Raw genomic sequence first — 27,441 nt, 5'->3', positions numbered from 1 at the left:
TGGAAAGGTTTGTCTCTTGCCTGGGGGGCATCCTTTGTTCAGAGTCATTAGCCGTCCTTGGGGCTCCTCTGCCCTCAGAGTGTTGCTTCCCATCTACTGTTCTGATTTTTTAGTTTTTTTTAATACTGGTAGCCAGATTTTGTTCATTTTCATGGTTTCCTCCTTTCTGTTGAAGTTGTCCACATGCTTGTGGATTTCAATGGCTTCTCTGTGTCGTCTGACATGAAAGTTGTTGGAGTGGTCCAGCATTTCTGTGTTCTCAAATAATATACTGTGTCCAGGATGCCTGCCATAGATGTGGGCGAAACATCAGGAGAGAATACTTCTGAAACATGGCCACACAGCCCGAAAGACATACAACAACTCTCAGGAAGTCCTTCCTAATCTTTTCAGTCAATTTTCTTTCCCTGCCATTTGAAACCATTGCTACTTAGTACCCTGGTCTCTAATGCAGCAGAAAATCAGTTTTCCCCCCCCCCCCCCTCTTTCTCAATAGGACACCCTTTAAAATCTAGAAACACTGTTCTCATGTTTCCTCTCTACCTTCTCTTCTCCCAGCTAAACATCTCGCAGGAGGAAAGGAGGAAGGAAAAAGGAAGAAAGGAAGGAAGGAAGGAAGGAAGGAAGGAAGGAAGGAAGGAAGGAAGGAAGGAAGGAAGGAAGGGTAGAAGGGAAGGAAGGATGGAAGGGAAGGGAAGATGGAAGGAGGAAGAAAAGAGAGAAGATAGGAAGGATAGGAAGGTGAGATAGAGGAGGGCCTGAGAAAAGAGCCCAAGGGGCCACATCTGGCCGCTGGGCCTGGGGTTGCCCATACCTGCTGTAGAATGATAGAATCCTAGAGTTGAAAGAGCCCCCAAGGGCCATCCAGTCACACCCCATTCTGATAATCAGGAACATAATTGAAGCTCTCCAAAATGATGGCCATCCAGAGACTCCACCGGACTCCCAGACAACATATTGCACTGCCAAACGATGCTGAATCTCTACATTTGCTGTTCACCGTTGATTTGTTACCAAGGCAATCATACTCACCCACAAGGGATCGCTAATGATGTTATCAAGTGCATTAAGGATTTCCTGACCTGTGGGATTCTCTCTTTCTGAGAGAGCAAGATGGATAGATGATAGGATGGATGGTATCTCTTGGGATATATGTGTGTGTGTATTTTCTCTTAGGAGCCCTGGTGGCAAAGTACGTTAAAGCGCTGAGTTGCTGAACTTGCAGACCAAAAGGTCCAAGGTTCAATCCCCGGGAGCGGCGGGAGCGATCACTGTTAGCTCCAGCTCCTGCCAACCTAGCAGTTCGAAAACATGCCAATGTGAGTAGATTAATAGATACCACTCCGGCGGGAAGGTAACAATGCTCCATGCAGTCATGCTAGCCACATGACCTTGGAGGTGTCTACAGACAACGCCGGCTCTTCGGCTTGGAAATGGAGATGAGCACCAACCCACAGAGTCAGACATGACTGGACTTAACGTCAGGGGAAACCTTTACCATTATTATTTTCTCTTACTGTGAATGGTACTGCCCATCATAGGCAAAGCTTGACTGCAATTCTTTCTTACGACATCCAGAGAAAGAGACCTTGGCAGTGGGTTCCATTAGAGAACAGCTCTTACTATCAAGAAGTCCCTTCTGTTGTTCAATCAAAATTTACTTTCCTGCAATTTTAAACAATGAGACCTGATTCTACCTTCTGAAACAGGACAGACTAGGCCTGCCCTCTCAGCTATGGGGCAGCCTTTGTTATCTGCCCACTCCGCCTCTTCCCATTGCCCTTCTCTATCAGGATATCCATGGCCAACCAAAATTGGTTCCAACTCAGGAAGGCTAAACTCCTTCACAGCACACCTTCAAATGGTGATGCTTTTACTTCCTACTGCCCTCTATGAAATATCTTCTCAGACTGCTGTAGATATGCTCATATATTTGGAAGAGATCCCAAAATCCATCCAGTCCAGCCCCTTTCTGCCATGCAGGAACACACAATCAAAGCACTTCCAACTGAGGGCCATCCAGACTCTGCTTAAAAACCTCTAGAAAAGGAGACTCTTCCAGACTCCCAGGCAGCATATTGCACTGCTGATATAGTTTTAGCTTTAATGGTTTGTGCTTGCATTGTATTTAAGGAATGCTTTTCTTGTCACCGGGCAGGTGTAGTCTCTCCTGCACTAGAAGGAAGAATCAAGTCCTGATATTCAAAGTTACATGAGAGTTCATTTGATTGAGCTTTAGAAGAAACTATGTGGTGTTGAAGAGACTTCTTGATAGTAAGAGCTGTTCTCTAATGGAACCAATTGCCAATGTCTCTTTCTCTGGATGTCGCGACCTGCTGGGATGCTCAGGCTGGATGGAGATTGAGCCAAAGCGATGGACTCAGTGGCCAACAAAAGTCCTTTCAACATCTTGATTCTGAGCAAAGTTTCTCCAGGCCAAAGTGAAAGGCTTTCCCATTGAGGGCTTTGCCAGTAATTTAGCTGCGACGTTTCCTCTAGAAATACTACTCATCTGATTGTACAGGTGTAACCCTTCCATTGCAGAATTGATTTACAAGGCTTGCCTTTCTCAATGGCACAAGGGCTACTTGGCAGGATGTCCCTTTTTCCATCTGTCACTTTTTAAAAGCAAATAGTAAATCTCGTGACACACCTTAAAGGTGGGGACCATTGTTCCCCTGGAATGCAGGAAGGAATTACTTGGCATTTTGTGAACTGGGATTATGCAATAACATGACGTGTATATTTCCGAGTTTTAGCCTCTGGAGGAAGACCGGTGGGTTGAGAAGCACCCTGAAGTCATGCACCTTCATTTGTATTCTGTGTTACTTGTGGGAAATGTAAGCTTCTGCTTTGTGACCTTTAGAGCAAACTTTGTGGCATGTTTAAAGTAATAGTGGACATCCAGTTGACACCTAGCTTTGCAACATCCAAATGCAACAAATGGCAACATACACGTTAACCAATGAACCTCATGATTCCCAGCCTTATTGCAATGCCTTCTGTAAGCTAACTTCAAACCAAGAACAAAATACTCCCCGGATGTGTATGTTTTATGACTCCAGAATATTTGAAATTTTAACTAGGCTTTCCAATACTTTGGGTGCCATTTTCCTCCCTCGCAGTCATTTCCAAAAGGAAGATTTTCTTATCTCTCAGTTATTTATTTATTTTGTGTCAAAAGCATTGCATTACAAATACATTTTAAAATGATGAAAAAAAAGGAAATCACAAGCAACTAAATAGTTTTAGACCAAAAACGGGCAACAGCAACCGCATCGTCCGTAGCTTTAAACAACTCCTCCTCTGTGCATGAGGCAGGACATTCTGGGCAAGCATACATATGCGGAGTTGTTTGTTCAGCTCCACAGTCACACAAGGTGGAGGATTCCTCCAGGTAGTGCCACCTTGCCAAGTTGTCTTTAGATCTGCCCACTCCGCTTCTGAGTCTGTTCAGGGACTTCCATGTTGCCCATTCTTGGTTTGCCCCTGGAGGAAGACCCTCTTGGGGGGGGGGGCATCCAGTTAGAATTGCCAGGTTTAGCTGCCCAGAGAGACACCCTTGCTGTTGCTGGAGGAACATCAAGAGGAGTGGTGGTTCTCATGAAGCCCTTCCTTGATTTGAGTCTGGTGGGAGGAGGGTGATAGCCATGCAGTGGGTGGCTTTCACAGTGTTCAACCTTATTTCTCTCACCGTTAGCAGCAACTTCCCGTCGCACGTCAGGAGGGGCAATGCCAGCTAATTTGTAGAGTTTATCAACAGGCGTAGGTTTAAGGCCTCCTGTGATTATTCTGCATGTTTCATTCAGTGCTATGTCCACCTGCTTTGCATGGGCAGACTTGTGCCAAACAGGACAGGCGTACTCCGCAGTTGAGAAAGACAAGGCCAGGGCTGATGTTCTTACTACTTGTGGGTCTGCTCCCCATGCGCTGCCAGTCAGTTTCCGCAGGATGTTATTGCGTGCAGCTACTTTGTGCTTGGTGTTCATGCAGTGTTTCCTATATGTTAGTGTTCGATCTAAGGTGACACCAAGGTATTTAGGATGGAAACAGTGTTCGAGCTCTTGGCCTTCCCAAGTAACTTTCAGTTTCCTGTTGGCTTCGTGGTTACGTAGGTGGAAAGCACACACTTGTGTTTTGGAAGGGTTCGGCTTCAGGTGGTTCTCTTTGTAGTAGCTGGAGAGATCTTTCAAGGCATTAGTTGGTTCTCGCAGAAGCAGAGGAAGCAGGAGGACATTTTTGCTCCCTGGCTTCAGGTAGGATTTGGCTAAGATTTGGCTAAGATTTTAAACTGAGTTTGGGCTTGGCTCCTGTAAAGGCACCTTTACTAACTATCCTTTGCAGTACATACAGGAAACAAAGCAACATAAACAAATACACAAAGACGTGGTTTGTTGCAGTCTGCACATAAAGTGCGTGCATATTACTTAACTGTACAAAGATCCCACTTGGCCACCACGCTCACCAAGAGATGCAACAAAAGCAAAACATTCCCATCACATGCACCAGCTGTGGCATGTTCCGCTTTTTCACACAAAAACTAGACAACTACATCTGCTCCAAATGCAAACAGATGACTCTGATGGAGCAGAGGATCCAACAGCTCGAGCACCGTATTAAGACCCTTAAGGACATTCAGGCACTCGAGCTCTTCTTGGACACTGCACAACACGCTGCTGTAGATCAGCAGCCTGCATCACACCAACACCACCAAGACCATGATCAGGAACCTTATGGGGAGATCAACTCAAAGGTAGACAACCCTCAGGCTTGGAAGGAGGTCACCCATAGAAGGAGACGCAGGACCAGGCAGCCTCCACAGAACTCCTCTGCTCAGCTGCATTTACACAACAGATTTGAAATTCTTACATCATTAACATACAATCAGGAAACACATCTTGTGGAGGACCACAGTTTCTTAGATACCACTCAGTGGACCATCCTGGATCAATGCGCAGGGGATAGCCCTGACAGGGACAGTGCATCACCACAGTCACACTTATGTAATCATGCAAATGCTCCACCCCCAATCATAGACCAGGAGCAACAGGAACATCCTTGGGAGAGTAATGGGCTCTCGGATGTATCTCAATGGATTGTCATTGATGAATGCACTGGGGATGTTGAGGAGGAGGACAACACTTTACACCTACATGATTCACTTCAACAGGAACACTCTTCAGGGGACATACACACTGTCTTGCACAAAAGGGACCCTGTCAATCCTCAAAGGAAACAGGTCTTGGTAGTAGGTGACTCCCTCCTTAGAGGAACGGAAGCCATCATTTCCAGACCGGATGGGATGGCTCGAGAAACATGCTGCCTCCCGGGGGCAAAAATACACCATATCACTCAGAGGCTCAGCAGGCTCCTAAAGCCCCATCACCCTCCCCACCTTATGTTGATTCATGTAGGTACCAATGACACCGCTAGGCATACTTTTCAAAAGATCACAAATGATTTTCGAGCTCTGGGAACAAAGCTAAAACTGTATAATGTACATGTGATCTTTTCATCCCTCCTCCCCGTTGTAGGACATGGCTCTACAAGGGCCGGAAAAATAGTACAGGTCAATAACTGGCTCAGAAAATGGTGTCAAGAGGAGCATTTTGGCTTCCTTGACCATGGTCTACTCTTCCAAGAGGATGGACTACTGGCAAGCGATGGGGTGCATCTCACACAAGTAGGAAAACATCTTTTTGCACACAGACTCACAAACCTCATCAGGCGCACTTTAAACTAAATCCACTGGGGGAGGGGAACAACAGCCTGGCGAACACTATATTACCCACGACCACAGGGAACCGCCGTAAGGCTAAACGGAGGGCTGCACAAACACAGCAAGGACCAAGTACAGAGAGCACAATAATCCCAAATAAACAGTTCGAGGGGAGGTCACAGGGGCTTACATGTCTTTACACTAATGCTCAGAGCATGGGAAATAAGCAAGACGAACTCCAACTCCTAGCACAGCACCACACATACGATGTCATAGGCATCACTGAAACCTGGTGGGATGACTCCCATCACTGGAATTTAACCATTGAGGGCTATAACCTCTTTCACAGAAATAGAACAAAGGGGAGAGGAGGGGGAGTAGCTTTATATGTCAAAAACAGTTACGTTGCAGAAGAAATGGAAGACTGTAATCCGGGAAACCAGCTTGAAAGCATCTGGATAAGAATCAAGGGAACCGGGACTCAAAAAGATCTTGTCGTGGGTGTCTACTACAGACCTCCGAGTCAGGATGAAGGACTTGATGAAGCCTTCTGTCAACAGCTGACCAAACAGGCACAAAGAAGAGATATAGTAGTCATGGGCGATTTCAATTATCCCGATATCTGCTGGAAAACAAACTCAGCCAAGAGTACAAAGTCCAACAAATTCCTCACTTGCCTTGCAGATAATTTTATGGTCCAGAAGGTAGAAGAGGCAACAAGGGGATCAGCAACTCTTGATCTAATCTTAACAAATGTGGAAGACCTGATCAATACAGTTGAAGTGGTTGGATCCTTAGGGGCAAGTGACCATGTGCTCCTGCAGTTTGCAATACAAAGGAATGCTGAAACTAAGACAAGTCAAACACGCATTCTGGACTTTAAGAGAGCTGACTTCCAAAAAATGAAGGAATTACTGAGCGGCATTCCATGGACGCCGATATTAAAAAACAAGGGAGTTAAGGATGGATGGGAGTTTTTCAAAAGTGAAATACTCAAGGCGCAAATGCAAACAGTGCCAACAAAGAAGAAAAATAAGACAAGTGCAAAGAAGCCAGAATGGATGTCCAAAGAACTTCTAACTGAGCTAAAGCTCAAAAGTGACATGCACAAGAAGTGGAAAAGGGGAGAAATCACCAAAGAAGAATTCAAACGTATAGCCAACTCCTGTAGGGAAAAGGTTCGCAAGGCTAAAGCGCAAAATGAGCTCAGGCTTGCCAGGGACATAAAAAACAACAAAAAAGGTTTTTTTGCTTATGTTGGTAGAAAAAGGAAGAAAAAGGAGGCGATAGGGCCACTGCAAGGAGTAGATGGGGTGATGGTGACAGGGGATAGGGAAAAGGCAGAACTGCTTAATGCCTTCTTTGCCTCGGTCTTCTCACAAAAAGAAAGCCATCTTCAACCTCAGCAACATGGAATGGACGAAGGATTGGGGGAAATCCAACCCCAAATAGGGAAACAAGTTGTCCAGGAACACCTGGCCACTCTAAACGAATTCAAGTCCCCAGGGCCAGATCAGCTACATCCAAGAGTATTGAAGGAACTAGCGGAAGTTATTTCAGAACCACTGGCAATCATCTTCGAGAGTTCTTGGAGAACAGGAGAAGTCCCAGCAGATTGGAGGAGGGCGAATGTGGTCCCTATCTTCAAGAAGGGAAAAAAGAACGACCCAAACAATTACCGTCCGGTCAGCCTCACATCAATACCAGGCAAGATTCTGGAAAAGATCATTAAGGAAGTGGTCTGCAAACACTTAGAAACAAATGCGGTCATTGCTAATAGTCAACACGGATTTACCAAAAACAAGTCATGCCAGACTAATCTGATCTCTTTTTTCGATAGAGTTACGAGTTGGGTCGATACAGGGAATGCCGTGGATGTAGCATATCTAGATTTCAGTAAGGCCTTCGACAAAGTCCCCCACGACCTTCTGGCAAACAAACTAGTAAAATGTGGGCTAGACAAAACTACGGTTAGGTGGATCTGTAATTGGCTAAGCGAACGAACCCAAAGGGTGCTCACCAATGCGTCGTCTTCATCATGGAAAGAAGTGACAAGTGGAGTGCCGCAGGGCTCCGTCCTGGGCCCGGTTCTGTTCAACATCTTTATTAACGACTTAGACGAAGGGTTAGAAGGCACGATCATCAAGTTTGCAGATGACACCAAACTCGGAGGGATAGCTAACACTCCAGAAGACAGGAGCAGAATTCAAAACGATCTTGACAGACTAGAGAGATGGGCCGAAACTAACAAAATGAAGTTCAACAGGGACAAATGCAAGATACTTCACTTCGGCAGAAAAAATGGAAATCAAAGATACAGAATGGGGGACGCCTGGCTTGACAGCAGTGTGTGCGAAAAAGATCTTGGAGTCCTCGTGGACAACAAGTTAAACATGAGCCTACAATGTGATGCGGCAGCTAAAAAAGCCAATGGGATTTTGGCCTGCATCAATAGGGGAATAACGTCTAGATCCAGGGAAGTCATGCTCCCCCTCTATTCTGCCTTGGTCAGACCACACCTGGAATACTGTGTCCAGTTTTGGGCACCGCAGATGAAGGGAGATGCTGACAAGCTGGAAAGCGTCCAGAGGAGGGCAACTAAAATGATTAAGGGTCTGGAGAACAAGCCCTATGAGGAGAGGCTTAAAGAGCTGGGCATGTTTAGCCTGCAGAAGAGAAGGCTGAGAGGAGACATGATAGCCATGTACAAATATGTGAGGGGAAGTCATAGGGAGGAGGGAGCAAGCTTATTTTCTGCTGCCCTGCAGACTAGGACACGGAACAATGGCTTCAAACTACAGGAAAGGAGATTCCACCTGAACATCAGGAAGAACTTCCTCACTGTGAGAGCTGTTCGGCAGTGGAACTCTCTCCCCCGGGCCGTGGTGGAGGCTCCTTCTTTGGAGGCTTTTAAGCAGAGGCTGGATGGCCATCTGTCGGGGGTGCTTTGAATGCGATTTCCTGCTTCTTAGCGGGGGGTTGGACTAGATGGCCCTTGAGGTCTCTTCCAACTCTACTATTCTATGATTCTATGATTCTATGATTCTAGTGAGTTGGTTTTCAACTGTTTCAAAATCTTTCGCTTGTGTTGTAAGGCCAAGGTCATCAGCATATATAAAGCTCTTTGTGAGTTGTGGCTGGTCGTTTGTGAAGATGTTAAATAAGGTCGGTGCAAGAACGCTGCCTTGGGGTAAACCATTCTTTTGCCTCCTCCATCTGCTTTTCTGGCCCTGAAACTCCACATAGAAGCTGCAATTTTCCAGGAGGGTCTGGACAGTTTTTGTAAAATCAAAGTCCCGGGTAGTATGGTAGACTTTATGCAGCATTTTTTTATGTTGCACCGTGTCATAGGCTGCCGTAAGGTCCACAAAAACTGTTCCCGTAATTATTATTATTATTATTAAACTTTATTTGTACCCCGCTAGCATCTCCCGAAGGACTCGATGCGGCTTACAAAGGCCAAGGCCTCAACACACAATATAACAATACAAAACAAAGGCAAATTAAAAGAATTAAAACAGTATAAACCACATAATGCAGCCTTTCTCATAGCCTTCCTCGATATGCTCAGTCAGATGAAGAATTTGACCTGTACAGTTTTTCCCTGGTCTGAAACCTGCTTGTTGTGGAATAAGCTTGGGTTCGATAACAGGTCCTAGTCGATTTAATAGCACCCTCTCATAGACTTTATATAGATGACGTAAGAGGGAGATTGGTCGATAGTTCCTGGCATTGGAGGCATCTTTACCAGGTTTTAAAATCTTTACCAGGGTTTTTTTTTTAAATCTCTCAGTTATGAGAGCCAAAGATTTTTCAGAACACACAATCTCCTCGCATGTTCCCTTTCTCACTGTGCCTTATTGAGTCCTGTCTGTCTCAATGCCATGATTTTGGCATAGAACCAGTTGGGCGAGGAAGCAAAAGGCACATTTTCCAAGAAGGCAGGTAGTCCAGCAAGGAAGCGTGCAAATAGAAGATGCCCATTCGGGAAGAAGACAATTTAAGGGAGAGTGTGGTGTAGTGGTTTGAGTTTTGGACTACAATGCTGGAGGTCGGGATTCGAATCTCTGCTGGGCAGTGAAACCCACTGGGTTTGACATTGGGCAAGTCACCTTCTCTCAGTCTCAAAGGGAAGCAGTGGCAAACCTCTTCTGAACACATCTTGCTAGTGTTGCCATCACTTGGAAAAGACTCAGAGGGACACAACCTTAGCTATGAGTTGCCTCAGAGGAAGTTATTTTGGCTATTTGAGTTTCAACAGGGCTAAATGTAAGATGCTGTCTATAGGCCAAAAAACTGAAATGCACAAATATAAGAAAGGCAACACCTGTCTCACCTCAGGTTAGCTTCACCTTGCTAAAGACACCAAGCCACACACAGAAAGTAGTCTTTAGTAGTTTATTTAGAAAATAGGCAAAAGATAGTTCATAAAAGGGTAAAAGTTCAGTTCCAAAAGATAGGTACAAAACAAGGCTGTAAGCAATAAGTCCATAGAAACATAGAGCATAAAACAAGGTCCTTTTAATAGAAGCCAAAAGTCCCAGCAAACAGAATATATGTGATGACTCATGGGCCATGTAGTCCCGTCCCCAGTACTATTGTGGCAGATGAAGAGGAAAACTTGGGTTTCCCACCGTTTCAGCCAGAATTGGAGCCCTTGCACCTGCAAGATGTTTGCCCACCAGAAGTCAGCCAAACAAGCCTTGAGCAGAAATCTCCCCCATTTTCTCGCCGGGATTATTATAATCGAGATAGAGGCGCTAGGGAGGCGACTCGCCGGAGCGCCAGGATAGCTGCCAGACAATTAGCTGATTAAGTCTGTTTCCCTTGGGAAATCTTAAGGAGTCATGCATCTGGACACAGTATGGGTTTCGTTTCTTGTTCCCCAGGGAAAGTGTTCCTTGGCGGGAAAACAAGATCCTATAAAGGTGTTTGCCCGCAAAGAAATCCTTGCGGAGTCAATTCGTCACCTTGTGGAGTGAGATCGTGTGTGGACTACGCTACTCCAGTCCCTTGCCTCCAGGACCAAGTTCCAAGCCTTGTTTCACGGACCTTGTTCTAGCATCAAGCTTTCCTTGTTCCACGGACCTCGCCACGGACCCTGTTCTTGCTTATTGTCTTTTGTAGCCACGTATCAAGCCTTGTTGCCAAGAATCTAGTTTGCTTCCAGCCTTGTTGTCAAGTTTCATTGGACTAAAGGACCCTGACATTTCCCCACACTTTGCCTGGCAAAGTGTGTGTTTCGGTTATTGGATTATAACTTTGGACTCTAATATCACATATTGGACATTGTTTTCCTGGACTATATTTGACCTTTCCTGAAAGGTCTACTTCTGAACTATATTCTTCACTTGTTTTTATTGACTTTATATATTCCTTTAATAAAGATATTAGATAGATTCTGGTCTCCGTGCATGGTTATTGGTGCTCTGCAGCCTGGGTCCTGACAATATATCTAGGAGATATTACAGGAAAATAAACTCTTGCTCAAATGATGGAGTTTATTTATTTATTTATTTACAGTATTTATATTCTGCCCTTCTTTCTCACCCCAAAGGGGACTCAGGGCGGATTACAATGAACACATATATGGCAAACATTCAGTGCCAACAGACAAACAACATTCAGTTTAGACAGACACAGAGGCATTTTAACATCTTTCCAGCTTCACAATTCCGGCCACAGGGGGAGCTGTTGCTTCACCATCCACTGGTGGCTGTTCTTCCTCATTCTTTTCCTCGTGTTTTGCTGGCAGTTTTATGGTGTTGTAGATTAGTTAAATTAGCCTCCCGCATAAAGCGTACCTAAATTTTCCCTACTTGACAGATGGAACTGTCTTTTCAGGGCTGCATAGGTCAACAGCAAGCCGGGGCTGTTTTTAATGGTCGGAGGCTTAACCCGACCCGGGCTTCGAACTCATGACCTCTCGGTCAGTAGTGATTTATAGCAGCTGGTTACTAGCCAGCTGCACCACAGCCCGGCCCCTCTGCATTGACAGAGATCTCTCTACTAGCAGACTGTTTTAAAAGCATGACATAAAGGCATTCCTTTGCCCTTTGACCTCTTGTTTATTAGCTATGTGAAGACTTCTCCGCAACCCTCTAAATTCCAGTCTTGTAGCCCGATCGAGATCCTCAGAGTCAAGGCCACTGAGCTCGTTACTGGTATCAGGTGGAGGCAAAGCGCTACCCTCCCTTTCTGCTTCCTGCACCTAAAATTCCTCATTAGAAACAACATCATGATTTATTCCCATAGGAACAACTCCCTGCTCTTCATTTCCCACAGGCGGAACGCTCCTATAATTCCCAGCATCAGAGTCATCTTCAAATTCATCCTGAATCCTATCATTATGCACATATAACCCAGAATCCTCATCAGAGTCACACAAAGGCACATCAGAGTCACACAAAGACAAAGGCTGAGTCACAACAACACCTGGCTTTGCAGCATTGAGGGATCTTACAAGACCACGAGCTAAACAGGAGTCGGCAGTGTGGTGCAGCAGTCAACAAAGCCAATGCAATTCTGGACTGCATCAATGGGAGTCTGGTGTCCTTGTGAAGGGAAGATGCTACTCTGTCCTGCTTTGACCAGATGTCACCTGGAGAACGGTGTCTATTCCTCGGTGGTAGAGTTCAAGAAGGATATTGACAAGCTGGAATGTGTCCAGAGAAGTGCAACCAAGATGATCAAAGGGCCTGGAAAGAAACCTTATGAATCGGTGTATTTAAACTGTAAGAAAATAATTAAGAAGAACTTTTGTGCTGTAAGACCTGCATCAGAGAGCAACGAGACTCTTCATCTTTGGAGGTCTTTAAACAGAAGTTAGATGGGTGTCTTTCAGTGGTTGGACTAGATGATCGCTGTGGCTCCCTTTCAGTGCTATGACTATGATTACAATTTAGAGAACCTTCTTCCTTTTAATCCTTAGTGGTTCATAAAATGGGACAGAATGGCACAGGTCTAAAAATCCCTGGTTTTAACCCTAACCTCTCCTGATACTGGCTTAAACTCCAAACTGGTGAACAAACTGGGTTCTGGCACATCCTCTGTCAAACAGCTTCCCTTTCAGCTTCGTTGAACACGAACCATAACCGCTGCCATTTGAATCTGCAAAATTGGATTCATGCTTGACTGCTGAATCACTATTGGAAGCCAGAATTATGCTATGGTTTCTAATTCAATTTTTGCACAAGCAGTAACCCAGTGTTTGCCAATAAAGTTGCCTCATCTGCAGCGTAATTCCAGTGTTACACTAATGGAAACATCATGGTTTTCTATCCTCAAAGCCTTCTCTGGTGATGAAAACATGTTTGAAGGAGTTCCCCAACCTTATGGAGTAGTGAATGCAGGAAAGAAAAACAGATTGTATCCCACCTGTTCCCTCCTGCAGAAGTTACTTTTGTGCGCATCACATCACTGGACACCAACCCATGGCTAATGCTAAGTTTTAAAAAATTGAAAGAGAATCTAACAGACTGAAAGAGAAGCTTGTGTCTTGCTCCTGAATTTCCATACCACAATTTTGATGGTAGTTTGATACAAACATATATTTTCTCTTTATTTTTGTTTTAAAAGGATTTTCATTACATAGATAGTTAAGTTGCATTTTCACAATAATCTCTTGGGTTTATTAAAAAAATTATGGCTTTGTGAATGCTTTTAATTGTATTTGTATACATTTTTGTAAGCGCCTTGAGTTCCAGTTTGGGGGAAAGGAAGGATGTAAGTGTGTAAATATGAGATTATGACCCCTGTATCTGTGGGACAGGCATCCACGGTTTCATTTATCCACATCCAACAAAATAAGACCTCCCTGGGAAATGTCAAGCTCCTCCAAGACAACCCTATGGCATTATTTGGCCAGAAGTCCTTCATTTCAGTAGGGTTCGCTGCTTTACATAGTTTTGTGTATCCGTGCAAAATTTATTTATTTATTTATTTATTTACATCACTTTTACCCCACCCTTCTCACCCGGAGGGACTCAGGGTGGCTTACAACAGTCAGCAATTATATTGCCCAAAATGCATTCAATAAAACAGTAACAGAATCCATAAACAATAAAACAGTACCGCATTAAATCTGTTAAACCATGAATTATAAAAATTAAAATGCATATATAGTTAAGTTCGTCCACTAACACCTAAAATCTCTCATGGATATAGATTTGTTTATTGTGTCATAACTCCTTTCCCTTTTATCCTCCTTTCCTATCTTTCTCAATCTTTCTCTCTTTCCCACACATTCTGACCCTTGAATTTGAAACTGTAGGCTCCTGGAGATAGTGCCAGGTATCTATTGTTCCATCTCCACAGAGATATCTGCCTGTCCTGTCTGTCTGTCCATCTGTTCATCCATCTGTTTGTCCATCCATCTATGTATTGGTCTACCTATTTATCTAGTATTGCATTTTATGAGTCTGCCCCTGTGCCCTGCCCTCCTCCAAACAGGGAGGCTCATAGAGATCTAACATAATGTTTGGCGTCAGGGCTTAAATGTAGTTTGTGTAACATGTTTATTCAGTGCTGTAAATATACAAATAACTGACAAGCTCTAATGGTAATTTCTTAAGCCACAGCTGCTTCACTATTTTGAAAGAACGTTTTGTCAGGGTAGCAACGGACTCGTGTTTGAGTCAATGAGAATCTGTTTGGCCGCCTTCCCTCCTCTGCTTTTCCTGTTCACACAGCGTTGGCCTTTGCCAGCAGTCCCTCTGAAAGCTAAAGGTGGGGTTTTGCACTCTCTGTTGGAAGGATAGATTTACACACTCCTTTTTTTATACAGGAGATTAAACCCGATGAACACTGATGTTCATGTTCAGGGTAGGTCTTTCCTGGACTTGTGCATTCTGGAGACGTGTAAACCATAACGGATTACCTATTTCTTTTCATCACTTTGTCTGAATCGGAGTTGAGCAATTTGTGTAGGAGAAGGTGTCATCAACTGCTTTCAGTGAGTCCACTGAACTGCTGCCTTGGTTGTTTACTGGAGATTGCCCATGCCAGGCAGTCTCCTTTGAGTTGGCTCAGACCCTTGGCCTGTTTTTGGAATAGCATGATGTTGGAATAGCCTGTTGTTTCCATACTGTTCTTGGGAATATTGAAGAGCAAGTATCCTAGAGCAATCAGACAGTTGGACCAGGATGAAGGAATTCTGGGTTAAAATTGGGATCATGGAGGTGTCTGAAATCAGCAATGAAAGAGTGAGATCTGTAGCCTTAGGTCAGCGTTCTTGTGCACATACAATTACTAAAAAAAGCCGATATGATTCTAAGCTACATTGACAAGAGTGTAGTGTCTAGATCGAGGGAGATGCTTTGAGTTCCCTTTGGGGAGATAAGGTGGGGAAGAAGAAGGAGAGGAAGAAGGAGAAGGAGAGGAGGAAGTGGTAGTAGTAGTAGTAGTATTCCCTCTCTTCTGCTTTGGTCAAACCTCTCACAAAATAACCCTGTGTCCAGTTCTGGGCAATGCAATTCAAGGTGATGGACAAGATGGAAGGTGTTCAACGGAGGGCAACCCAAATGGGCCAAAGGCTGGAAACTAGGAATCTATCTGAGGACCAGGAGCTAGAATGTCTAGTTTGGAGAAGAGAAGGTGGAGAGAAAGGGACTTGAGAGCCATGCTTCAGTATTTGAAAGAGGGCAGCCTAGCTTTCTGTTGCTCCAGAGACTAGGACACAATGGAGCAATGGATTCAAATTGCAGCATTTTGGTTGCGTTTTCCTGCCTGGCAGAAGTGGGTTGGACTGGACTGCCCTTCCAATTCTGTGATTCTGTGGCGAGCAAGACCCTTCCCAAAAGATATGTCTCATCTGAGTTAATTACGCTATGTAACAAAATTTGGGGGAAAAAATCTGTTCCTGGTTTGATAGTGTTTATTCCTGTTTGATTGTGCGGCATTTACTTTGAAAGTAGTTGTTATGCTCTAATAACTTTGTTTTTGTGCCTGCCCCAAACTATGTTGAATTGATGAAACTCTATGAGATCTTGGATTGTTGTATGTCTTTCGGGCATGCTTGTGGACAACTTCAACAGAATGGAGGAAACCATGAAAATGAACAAAATCTGGCTACCAGTATTAAAAAACTCAAAAATCAAAACAGTAGATGGGAAGCAACACTCTGAGGGCAGAGGAGCGCCAAGGATGGCTAATGACTGAACAAAGGATGCCCCCCAGGCAAGAGACAAACCTTTCCAATGCTAATTAGGGTGATTAACTGAAACATTAATACTGGCTTCCAACTGACAAAGAACCCTTGTCACACCCTGGACTCTCCACAGATATATATATTTTTCCTTTCCTTGCCTAGTTTATCTATGTCTCACAGCCTCTGAGGATGCCTGCCATAGATGTGGGCGTAACGTCAGGAGAGAATACTTCTGGAACATGGCCACACAGCCCGAAAGACATACAACACCCCTGTGATCCCAGCCATGAAAGCCTTCGACAACACAACTCTATGAGATATTTATTGAAAAACTATAGCCAAGTGTGCTGCAGGATGTCCCTCCCGCAAAAACCAAAGTATTTTGTAGTTTAATAATTTTTTTCCATGTTTTTTATGATAGAACCAATTAGGAAATGACACTTATAACCCAGGAACAAAAATTGTGTCACATAGTATTATTGATGAGACAAAATGCCACTTTGGAGATACCTCCTTCAGCCGTGCCTCTACCTTGCCTTTCCATCTCCACATCTGTCTTCTGTATGGTCCTGCTCACTTTGTTGAAAGAGGCATGGTGTAGAGAGGGTTACGGTCAATTAAAAAACTGGTTTAGGCAATACCCTCAAGTTGAAGTTCCAGAACAGGGAATATTGAGACTAGGGCTGGAATATTTAATTGGATGATCCTAGATTTTAAAAAGCAGCAATTGAATGAGGGGCATATCTCCCATACTCCTGGAAGGAAGGTAGAATTTCATTATTTAGCATGAATTCACACATGCATGGTTTTACGCAGAGCCAGTTGATCGGCAGGTTTTATACTGAAGCATGTCTCTTTGTGTCCATGATGAAAGTACATCATGTAACAAGGAAGAGACTTTTGGGGTGATGGCACCCACTTCAGAAACATTTTCCATTTCTACCTATAGAAGGGCTTTTTAAGAGGCCATAGCACAAACCATCTTAGAAAAAGGAACATTCTCTCTCTCTTTTTGCTTTCCCACGGGAGGAATGCCTCCTAAGACAATTTTATGGATCATTAAACTGAACAGATTTAATTGATTATTCATATGCTATTTTAGCTCGTGAATCAGTTTTTCAAACTGATTGCAGCTCTAGTTAGAACCAGTCCTTAACGTTTTGCAAGTATAACCAGTCGATTATAGAGAAAAAAAATGCAACTTTTATCTGAAATGGGATCAGAATGGCAGCTGGAGTGTGAAGGGTTCCTTGGCGAGCATCCCAGTCGTATGCATGGCTGTCCCATTGATGTGTTTCCTCCACATTCTTCTAAGAATATGTTTATGGGAACTCATGGTGGCTACAGAGTGATGCCTTTGGTGCTGGGCTAGTGCCAGATTCTTGACAAGTGACTTATACACTCTTTCAACTATCTCCGTTTCAGGGGCAATTGACCATGTAGACAAAGCATGGGCAAACTTCAGCCCTCCAGGAGTTTTTGACTTCAACTCCCACAATTCCTAACAAGCCAGTATTGTGGGAGTTGAAGTCCAAAACCTCTGGAGAGCCTAAGTTTGCCCATGCCTCATTTAGACTCATATAATGCTGTACAAAGCAGTTAAACTGCATTTGAATCTACCTTAACCATAAAATATAGTTTCAAACTGCATTATATGGCAGTGTAGATGGGGCCCAAGTCTACTTCTTCAGATGTCGTGTGTGAACTTCACCAATGAAAGCTTAATCTACCAACTAGATTCTCTCACAACTTCTGAGGATGCCTGCCATAGATGTGGGTGAAACGTCAGGAGAGAATACTTCTGGAACATGGCCATACAGCCCGGAAAACACACAACAACCCTGTGATCCTGGCCATGAAAGCCTTTGACAACACATTGATTCTCCTGACTAGTCTCTAAGGTGCTACGAGATCCCTTTGAATGCTGATATTTATGAAAGGCAAAAATGCAACATCCAAATCAAGTGAAGTGATAAGGCTTTCCAACCCTTTTTTTCATTTTTGGCATTTTTAGGTCTCCTAGTGAGATACAATTCAGTTCAGATTCTTATTAACCATTCAGATATTAAAATGACATCTTGAGTGACAGGGATCTTTAGTCAAAAAAAATGACAGAAGGTGGTGAAATATTTCGTTTGTATTTGTCTTCACAGATGAAGCTAAAAGTCACAGGGAACTTGGTGTTTTACATCTTAATTCCACGTCCGTGGCCTGCTTACTGTTCCCTTGAGCAGACATGTGGTCCCGCATGGGGATGCTGACTCTCTTTTCTCTCATGACAGGAAGACCATAACAGCATGGAAGCCGATCTAGATAAAGATGAAGTGTTGCAGCCTCAGCCAGGGGAGCTGTCAGGCGAGAAACTCTTGACTACAGAATACTTGGGTGTAAGTACCAATTTTGTGGCACCAACAAAGGTGAATGTGATCTATATGAACGTGATCCAGTCTTTAAGAACAAGAAGCTGGAACTTAGAAATGATACTTTTGAATACAACTCCCAGATGAATCGCCTTCACTAATACTACTACTGGCAAGGGCATTCTGAAAATTGTAGTATTCATTCTACAGCACAACGCAGTTCAAATTGTGTGCATGGAGTGATACTCTCTGTAAAGAAGTGTGTTTTTATTTTGATTTATAGATGTCATGTTTAATTTCATTTTAAAAGTCAGGTTTAACTATGTTTAAAAAGGTAAGTATTAGTCACCAGTGCGTGGGGGATGGTAACACAGCTCAGCATTCTGAGGCAGGTTGTCATAGTAACGAGGGCGGAGGCAACCGCCGTTTGAAGAAAAAGTAGGGAATATTTTAAAAAACAGTTTAGTCTGTGGTCAGAGAACCATAGGGAAGGTTAGAGTCGGTGCCCTTATGAGGTACCAAGAGACTGATTCTGGTTGAGGGATCAGGGTGGCTCAAATGATTGGACATTTTGGGTCGATTTTAAAATAAGTGGTGTTAAATTAAGCAAGTTAGGTGATGGTTTAGGTTTAATTGTAGAGTCTGAGTAGGAAGGGAAAGCAATCCCAGTTAGATCCAAAGTGATCAGTTAATAATTTTGCAACCATTATCTAAGTGCCTTTAAAGAAGTTACTGTAACCACTAAGCTCTGTGCCTGAAATAAACTTGTTTTTGTTCTTCAATATCCAAGTCTCTGTCACCTATATTCAAACTTAAGTAACGCTACCATCTAATGTGAATAAGAATAAGAAAGAATAAGAGAATAAAAAAATAAAAAATTATTTCCCCTCTGCCTGACATCTCCACAAATTTGGTGGCAGCGGTGGGATAAAAAGATTCCTCCCTGCCACTTCTTTACATTCTCGCTCTACAAAGCCACTGGTCTTTGGAGAATAATGTCCTGGGGTGTCCTCTGTTTACATTGAACTTTAGATTTCAGCTCTCCAAGAAGAACAAAAAGTCAGTTTGCCACAGCTGTAGCTCTTTAGCTTTTTCCAAGTGAGCAGCCAAATACTTCCCTGAAATCCACAAACAGTACTGGAAGACAGGCTTTCTGCCCCATTCCCTACCTCACCCATCCTCTCTGCTTCTGGTCCTCAAAGATAAATTATGTCTAAACCATATGGCTCCATTTATTTATCTGCCACCCCATAAACTGAAAATGCAGCTAACAAAAAACAAAACAAAATTAGCATACAATCAAGAAAGTTGCAAATATTGGCTCTAGCTCTAAAGACAGCAGTTGAAACAGACAACAGTGGCACTTAAACCAGTGATTGGCAGCAGCAGCAACAGTATTTAGAAAGCATTCCTAGCCTTTCTCCAGGTGACATGGAGCAGTAGTGAAGGCTGAGGTTGCCTTAGGCTCGAGTGCATAGAAAGAGAAGAAAGACAATTAAGGTGATCAGCTATGGACACGTTACAAAACCACTGCTGAATCCTAATGCAAAGGAATTTAAGTTTTGGTAATTTTATCAGCCGGGGTCTTCCACCCTGTCTTCACTGTCCTGAATGCAATGCATGGCCTTCAGCAATAACTTGTTCAGTTTGCTCCAATGTTCTTCTACCCTGACATTTGAGGAGACTTCCTTGTGATCAGAGCTGTTTTATTCTTTATTATTTTATTGTATTTGCAATCCTTTATAGAACTGCAACTCCCAGGATTCCATCACATTGAGCCATGGCAGGTGAAGTGGTGGCAAAAGAGCATTAATTCTACAGTGTAGAAGTACCTTGCAGCAATGTGCATTTTCTCCTCTCCTTAAATTTGTATTTCTCTCAGTGACTTTGTTTCCTCTTCTTTTCTCAGATAATGACCAATACGCCCAAAGCCAAGAGGAAGCCGGTTCCCAGCCTGCAGCAGAGCGTTGATGAACCCTTCCAGAGGCCCATGACGCCGGGCTGCCACAGGGGCACCACCTACGCAACGTAAGTCAGGGCAACCAGAGCAAAAGCTGAAGAATAATCTATTTCTCTTTAATGGCATGACTCATGCTCATGGAAAGATGCTGCTGAAATAAAACAATCCAAGTTAGACAGGACATTGCCCTTTCTGTATTTTTTTTTCCTTTCTGAAAAAAGAGTTCATATTTGTAAGGGTGGATGCCTGGAAGATTAAGCCAGAAGTTGAGCTAGAAATCAGAGCACAATGTGGTCTAATGGTCTGAGCATTGGACATAGGCAAACTTGGGCTTTCCAGGTGTTTTGGACTTCAACTCTCACAATTCCTAACAGCCGATTGGCTATTAGAAGTTGTGGGTGTTGAAGTCCAAAACACCTGGAGGCGCAAGTTTGCCCATGCCTTTCTTAGGGGCACTATAGGGTGAAAATGATGTGGAGGCACGCAACAAGAGCTCAAAGTCATTGTTCTTGGCTAAGTGTCTATTTTGACCATGCAAGAGCCAAAATATGATAGTCGCGAATCTTGAATTCAGTGAATACAATCTGCTTTCCTCTTAAATGTTTACGATCTTTATGACTCATCTGAAATGCACCAATGAGCCCATCTGAAGCTTCTAGAGTTGAGCAAAGCTTTTTGGCAAAAAGTTTTCAAAGTGTACTTTGAGGTGAGACTCCCTCTCTGAGCACTGCTTATTAAAATCTCTCGAGTCAGAGGCATCATGACTAAATATAACTTCCAGTTTTGGATGCGAGATGGTGTTCCAGTGTACAGCATAATTTCCTATCTGTTCTCATGGCCAGAACCAATGTGCTGTAGCCATTTTAGTATTGACTAGGGCAGTGCTTCTGATGCTTTTCCAACTTGCAACCCCTGTTTGCCCAAAGAAGTTTTATGTGACACGAGGTATACAAAATAGGTATATGAGTCATTTTTTTCATATTGGATGGTCAAATCTATGCATACGGAGGACCAACTGTATCCCATCAATAAGTTAGCACATGCCTAACTTCCAAGCACATAAAAACCAAACCCTTTAAGTCTGACATGGGCAAACTTTACCGGCTGTTAGGAATTATGGGAGTTGAAGTCCAAAACACCTGGAGGGAGGGCTGAAGTTTTCCCATGCCTGGCTTAAGGAAAAAATAGTGGACCTCAGCATCTCAATATCAGTCTTTATATCCCATAATATACAAAGATGTAATAAAATGATGTCCTTTTTTAAAATGGCAAAGTCAAGGTTTGCTCTTTCTCGCTCTCCACAGTACACTCACACATATACAGTAGAGTCTCACTTATCCAACATAGATGGGCTATCAGAACGTTGGATAAGCAAAAATGTTGGATAATAAGGAGGGATTAAGGAAGAGCCTATTCAACATCAAATTACATTATGATTTTATAAATTAAGCACGAAAACATCATGTTTTACAACAAACTGACAGAAAAAGCAGTTCAACACACAGTAAAGTTGCGTAATAATTACTGTATTTACGAATTTAGCACCAAAACATTGCAATGCATTGAAAACGTTGACTAACAAAATTGGGTACTGACAAATTAACTACAAATAAAGATAGAATTGCATAAAATGAACTTACAGTAACAACATTGTCGGAAATTAAATCCATAAAAAGTTCAATCCTTGCTACCTAGAAAAACAGCTGTGGATCCCTGCGGGAGGCAAACTGTGTTGGATAATCCAGAATGTTGGATAAGCAAATGTTGGATAAGTGAGACTCTACTGTATACACACACACACATACCTATTTCAAGCTGCAGATAGTTGAATTTGTTGATACAGAAGGCCCATCTTATTGCAAGTTAAACTCTGCAAGTAGGTTTTAGGTGCAGTCCTTAAATAATAAAAAGAAAGAAAGAAATAAGGTTTCCTTCAAGCGTTTGGGAAGAAGGGATGCATGGAGGGGCTACCAGGGTTCTTCTCTTCCTTACAAACCCCCCTTCACTTTTCCTCATCTCTCCTCTTCTTCCTCCTCTTTCTCCCTTCTCCTTCCATGAGGCAGCTACTTCTGCTGGGCATCCGTCCCTTTCCTTAGCAGTTTTGGGCTTGGCTTCTGGCTTTGTCTTTTCCTCCATCTGCTCTGCAGGGAGAACAGAAAAGGTTGGAGGAGGAAGCCTTTTGTGGACCCAGCATTGAGCTAAGGAGACCCCATCTGGGATTGGAAATGGTTTGTATCCAAAGGGGTCTTGTAGTAATTTAGAGATGGGGAGAAAGAAGTTGGGCACATAAAGATTCCATAGACTCGGATGCATTTGAGGAAGTAGGCTTAATCTGTGAAAGCTTGTGCTACAGATATCTTTCTCTCTATTAGTCTCTAAACTGCTGCAAGATCCCTTTGCATACTGATCTTCCAGACTGACACAACTATGGTTGTGAGTTTTCCTGGCTGTATGGCCATGAAGTGTATTCTCCTGACGTTTCGCCCACATCTATGGCAGGCATCCTCTGCCATAGATGTGGGTGAAACGTCAGGAGAGAATACTTCTGGAACATGACCATACAGCCTGGAAAACACCCAACAACCATGTGATTCCGGCCATGAAAGCCTTCGACAACACAATGACACAGCTATGTCTTTCAGTTGGGTTCGAATGACAGGGAAGGAGATTGGAAGAGCGTTGAACAGTGGAACTCTCTGCCTCGAAGTCTGGTGGAAGCCTCCTTCCTTGGAGGCTTTGAAGCAGAGGCTGGAGTGCTTTGATTGTGTCTTTCCAGGATGGCAGAAGGTGGTTGGATTGGTTGCCCCTTGAGGTCTCTTCCAAGTCTAGGATTCTATGATTCAGAATTCAGCACAAGGAATGCTCAACCTGTACTCTTGTCATCCAGCCTTGCAGGGAGTTGTGTGAATGCTGGGAGATACACTTCTCCAGCTGTTTTGGAGTAGAACTCCCATCAGCCCCAGGCAAGTTTGGAAAAATAATATCTCATTTACAACATCTGGTGGGCTTTGGATCATGGAAAGGTGTACTGAGGCATCTCAGGCTATACTGGGCATGGGCAAACTTGGGCCCTCCAGGTGTTTTGGACTTCAACTCCCACAATTCCTAACAGCCGGTAGGCTGTTAGGAATTGCGGGAGTTGAAGTCCAAAACACCTGGAGGGCTCAAGTTTGCCCATGCCTGGGCTATATAAATAAGTATACAGAGAGAGAACTTGCCCATCACTAAAAGAAACATTAGGATGCAATCAAAAGGTCAGGAGGAAGCAGGGATTCTTTAAAGGTCAGGCGGGAACAGGCTATTCTGTGCCCAATGTGAAGTTTGCAGCAAGAGAGAACATATACGTATATGATTTCAACATTCGGATCACAATATAAATGTTAGTTTTGTTCTAAAAGTCGCTTGATTTCCAGTGTTCCACAACTCCTTGCAATCTTATCGAAATGTAGCCAAAATAGTGCAGGTTGAGGGAAGGATGGACCCTGATCTGGCTTATTTTTAAAGGTCACCATGAGTTAGTTTTATTGTGACATTTCCAGTACAGTTTGTATTTCATTGCAGCGAGAAAGTCTTAAAACCTGCAGGGCCTAAACGAGAGGTGTTTGCAAAACAGGAGGCGTTGATTGCTATTCCTGACAGGTAGGTCTTTCCCCATTTTTCTCGATGCCCTGAAGTCATAAAAGTTGAGTCATCTTTCATGCTGAAATGTGAGATATGCTTATAAATTTCTTCAATAACTAAGCCTCTTTTTCCTGCTGCAATAATGGTGGCTAGTGTCACCAATGTCATGTGAATCTGCTCTGGGTTTTAGTATGAACTTTCAAGGAAACATCCAAGCATCCCCTGAGCAACGTCCTTGCAGACAGCCAATTCTCTCATACCAGAAGCGACTTGCAGTTTCTCAAGTCGCTCCTGACACGAAAAAAGGAAAGTGTCCAAAGTGCTGAACCTATTTAGGGGCTATTTGAGTGATTAAAGCTTGAATTAATATCTGATTCATTGTCCCACAGAGATGAGCTCTTCTGGGCTCCACATAATTCTTTCCTTTTTGATAACAGCACAAATGCATTATAGAAAGGTTTGGTTTCAAAAGTCTCCTTTTGCTCCTGTTTCTTTCTTCTAGATATATTTTTTCTTGCTCTCACATTTGCAAAATCTAGGAATACCTAGTGAGAGGACCAGTAGAACAATAGTGATTAAAAAGAGGCAGATGTTGGAGAGAATCCAATAAAACTCCTAAAGAAAAAAGTGCCTAGTGATTTTTTTTTTATTTAGCTAAAGGAGGCTTTTTTTCCAAAATAAAAATAGACCATCTACTGAGCACTTAGAGATGCATTTCCTCCTTTTTCTGGTGGAAAGCTAGATTAAACCCAAGGTTGGAAAACTTTGAAGAAGTTCCCTTCTTTTCTCCTCTCAAGTCTTGCAAATTGCACTTGGAATACTTGAGCAACCTGGACAGAAGATGTGACCAAGTGTTTGTAGCACAAGCTATGAAGAAATGAAATTGGCATGAAGACTATTTCCTCCAGCATTGTGCTTTGTCTTGTCATCTCTATGCCTGAGGCAGACCCCTTGGAGCATCGCAGACAGGAAGAGCTTGGGAAATTATATGTTGAGAGAGCTGGACGTAGCTTGTGTAATTCTTGTATTTATTTACATCACACTTTCCTACTGAAATTGGAAGTTAAGGTATCTCATAAAAAGATTTTAAAAGACAGGTTTAGGGAAAACAGAATGGTTCTCATGGTAAAACACAGCTAAGCAAATTATAATAAAATACAATTGAATTAAAGAGAAAATATCTACCTCTCTTCCTCCTTAAAAAGCCCCATCGTCAACAAGCATTCAATTGCTGAAAAAAACTCACCGGAAATTTTTGCAAAAGGTCTTTGCCTGTGGGCAGAAGGATCCAAAAAGTCACAGATATCTATACAGTATAGAGGAGGTAAACAAAGGTTGTGTCTGTTAAACCACAGTAATATTATGCATATATATCCCACAAAATATTAATCCGCAGCAGTGTAGTGTTTCTAAAATAGATATTACAGGATTAAATTCTCACAAGTAAGTGTACATATAGCAAAACAGTTCGAGTTTAATTCACTCTACTGCTTAAAGCATATAGTGCAGGGTTAAGCTTTTGCTCATATATGCATAAGTAACAAAATAGTTAAGAGTTCAATTCACTCTTTTGCGACTTTCTATAACAATATATAGTTGCGCAGTATGCTGTAAATAGTTGTCTTCTTTTGCTTTTCTGCATATGAGGAGGAGGTTGGTAAGTAGAAATGAAGGAAGTCTCTGATATGAGAAATGTTTGTTGTGTCCTTAAAAGGATGCACGACAAAGAGTCCCGGGTTTTTTTCTTTGTTTCGGGTCGAGCCCTTCTTCAGGTTTTTTTTAAGGACAATTAGGTTGCAGAGACTCTATATTCTCATTGAATTCTCGTTCCTACATAAATATCAACAGACAAAAAACAATAGATATGCCAAAAGGCACCCAGTTTGATACCACTTTTGGGTATCTATTGGGTATCTTTTGGGTATCTCTGCACTACTGGGCAGAGAAAACTAAAGACTAAAATTACAACCTCTGAGGATGCCTGCCATAGATGTGGGCAAAATGTCAGGAGAGAATACTTCTGGAACATGGCCATACAGCCCGGAAAACATACAACAACCCAAAACTACAACTCCCAGGGGCCTGTAGCATTGAGTCATGAGTGTTAAAGTGATGTCAGTCTACATTATTTCTGCAGTGTAGCTGCACCTTTAGAGGTGAGTTCCACAACCTGGGAGCAAATACCGCAAAGAATGAGAGCTCCTCCCCGAAGTATGTGATTGGATGCTGTTGGAATCCCTGCCAATTGGGACCTTCAAGCGTCTTCCTTGAAGAAGTTACGTCAGCCAGAGATGGCCATTCTAACTAAGCCAAACTTCCATGTTTCTCATAATCTGCCCTGAAGGAATGACAGCCAGCCCTGACAGGTGGTCAAAGAAAACCACAAAAGAGCAAGGTTCCTGGTTCCTGGGTCCATGTTTCCACTTTTCCCACTTCCTTCTTCAAGTCTTGTACAGCGAGTGGTCCATGTTCTGTGGAAACTGGCAAACGTGGCCTGCCTCCAACTTGTTTTCTCACCTTCTGCCCACAATAACTTCCTTCCTTGTTCTTTAGAGGGATATCCAGTGCGCTTGCCTATCATATCAGCTGGGTACTTCAGAAATGAGTCCATTACCACTGAACCACATGGCAGGTGCCAAGTTGCCCACCGTTTGAACGGAAACCCCAGAGATGATCCTGGCACCAGCTTACAATGGAAAAAACACTCCCTTCTCAGTTACAGGAAATGAGGGAGGTAGTAATTCAGTCACGGTAATAGTTTTCGATGGCAGGCATTCATCACTCTGCCATCTCATTTCCTTCACCAGGTCAGAACATGATGCCGTATCTTCTGGTAGCGGGGAGAGCCGTGTCCAGCACAGACAGATCCAGATCTCCGAGTCTGTCATGTACAGCAGGAGGAGACCCAGCTTGTCAGATCTTTCTTCCTCTTTGGCATGTAAGAATCTGATGGACACTTGCCCATGGCTTTGGGTTACCTTTCATAGTTCAGCTCACTCTTTTCTAGATATTACTGTTGGCCAGAAGGTTGGAGAATATATAGGCCTGCAGGTAGAGGTAGGACATGAGAACAGGATCCAAACACTTAGCCAGAGATGGGAGCATCAGGTCGCTCAGAACCTTATTTGTGTCTGAATGTTTCCCATTTCTATGCATGTTTGGAAAAGATGGTAATGCTAGTTAAAAGCGGAAGGCATAGAAAAAGGGAGAGGCCACATTACAAGAAGACTGATTCAATCAAGGAAGTCCTGGAGTCTGATAGACCTTAACAGAGCTCTTGGATGGCTCTCATTTGTAGGTCAAAGCTCACTTGACAGTATATAGCAACAAATCTGGATTTCCAGTCATGACTTGTTCCCAAAGCAGCTGGCAAAATTCACATAGAGACTCATAGCTCAGAGACAGAGCACACAGTATGCATGTTAAAGATCTCAAGTTTAAAACATTACATTTCTGGAACTATCTAGCCCAGTGGTTCTCAACCTGTGGGTCCCCAGATATTTTGGCCTTTAACTCCCAGAAATCCTAACAGCTGGTAAACTGGCTGGGATTTCTGGGCATTGTAGGCCAAAACACCTGGGGACCCACAGGTTGAGAACCACTTGTCTAGCCCATCTCAAACCACTGTAGAGCC

At 43.2% G+C, this 27,441-nt stretch overlaps 1 protein-coding gene across 4 annotated transcripts in view; it reads left to right on the top strand.

Moving 5' to 3' along the window:
• Positions 1 to 27,441, top strand: part of armc9 (armadillo repeat containing 9) — a 135,236-nt gene that overhangs the window by 73,633 nt on the left and 34,162 nt on the right. For 3 of the 4 annotated variants that reach the window (XM_008120018.3, XM_008120017.3, XM_016997141.2), the window contains 4 exons: positions 18,149 to 18,253; positions 20,136 to 20,254; positions 23,748 to 23,825; positions 26,615 to 26,745. In XM_008120018.3, coding sequence (XP_008118225.1) covers positions 18,149 to 18,253; positions 20,136 to 20,254; positions 23,748 to 23,825; positions 26,615 to 26,745 — 433 coding nt within the window. The remainder of the gene's footprint in view (positions 1 to 18,148; positions 18,254 to 20,135; positions 20,255 to 23,747; positions 23,826 to 26,614; positions 26,746 to 27,441) is intronic. The other variant, XM_008120020.3, reaches the window with a different exon arrangement.

The sequence above is a fragment of the Anolis carolinensis genome, chromosome 3 (genome assembly GCF_035594765.1).
Source record: "Anolis carolinensis isolate JA03-04 chromosome 3, rAnoCar3.1.pri, whole genome shotgun sequence".
NCBI classification, from domain to species: domain Eukaryota; kingdom Metazoa; phylum Chordata; class Lepidosauria; order Squamata; family Dactyloidae; genus Anolis; species Anolis carolinensis.
This window is presented reverse-complemented; position numbering and strand designations above follow the sequence as displayed.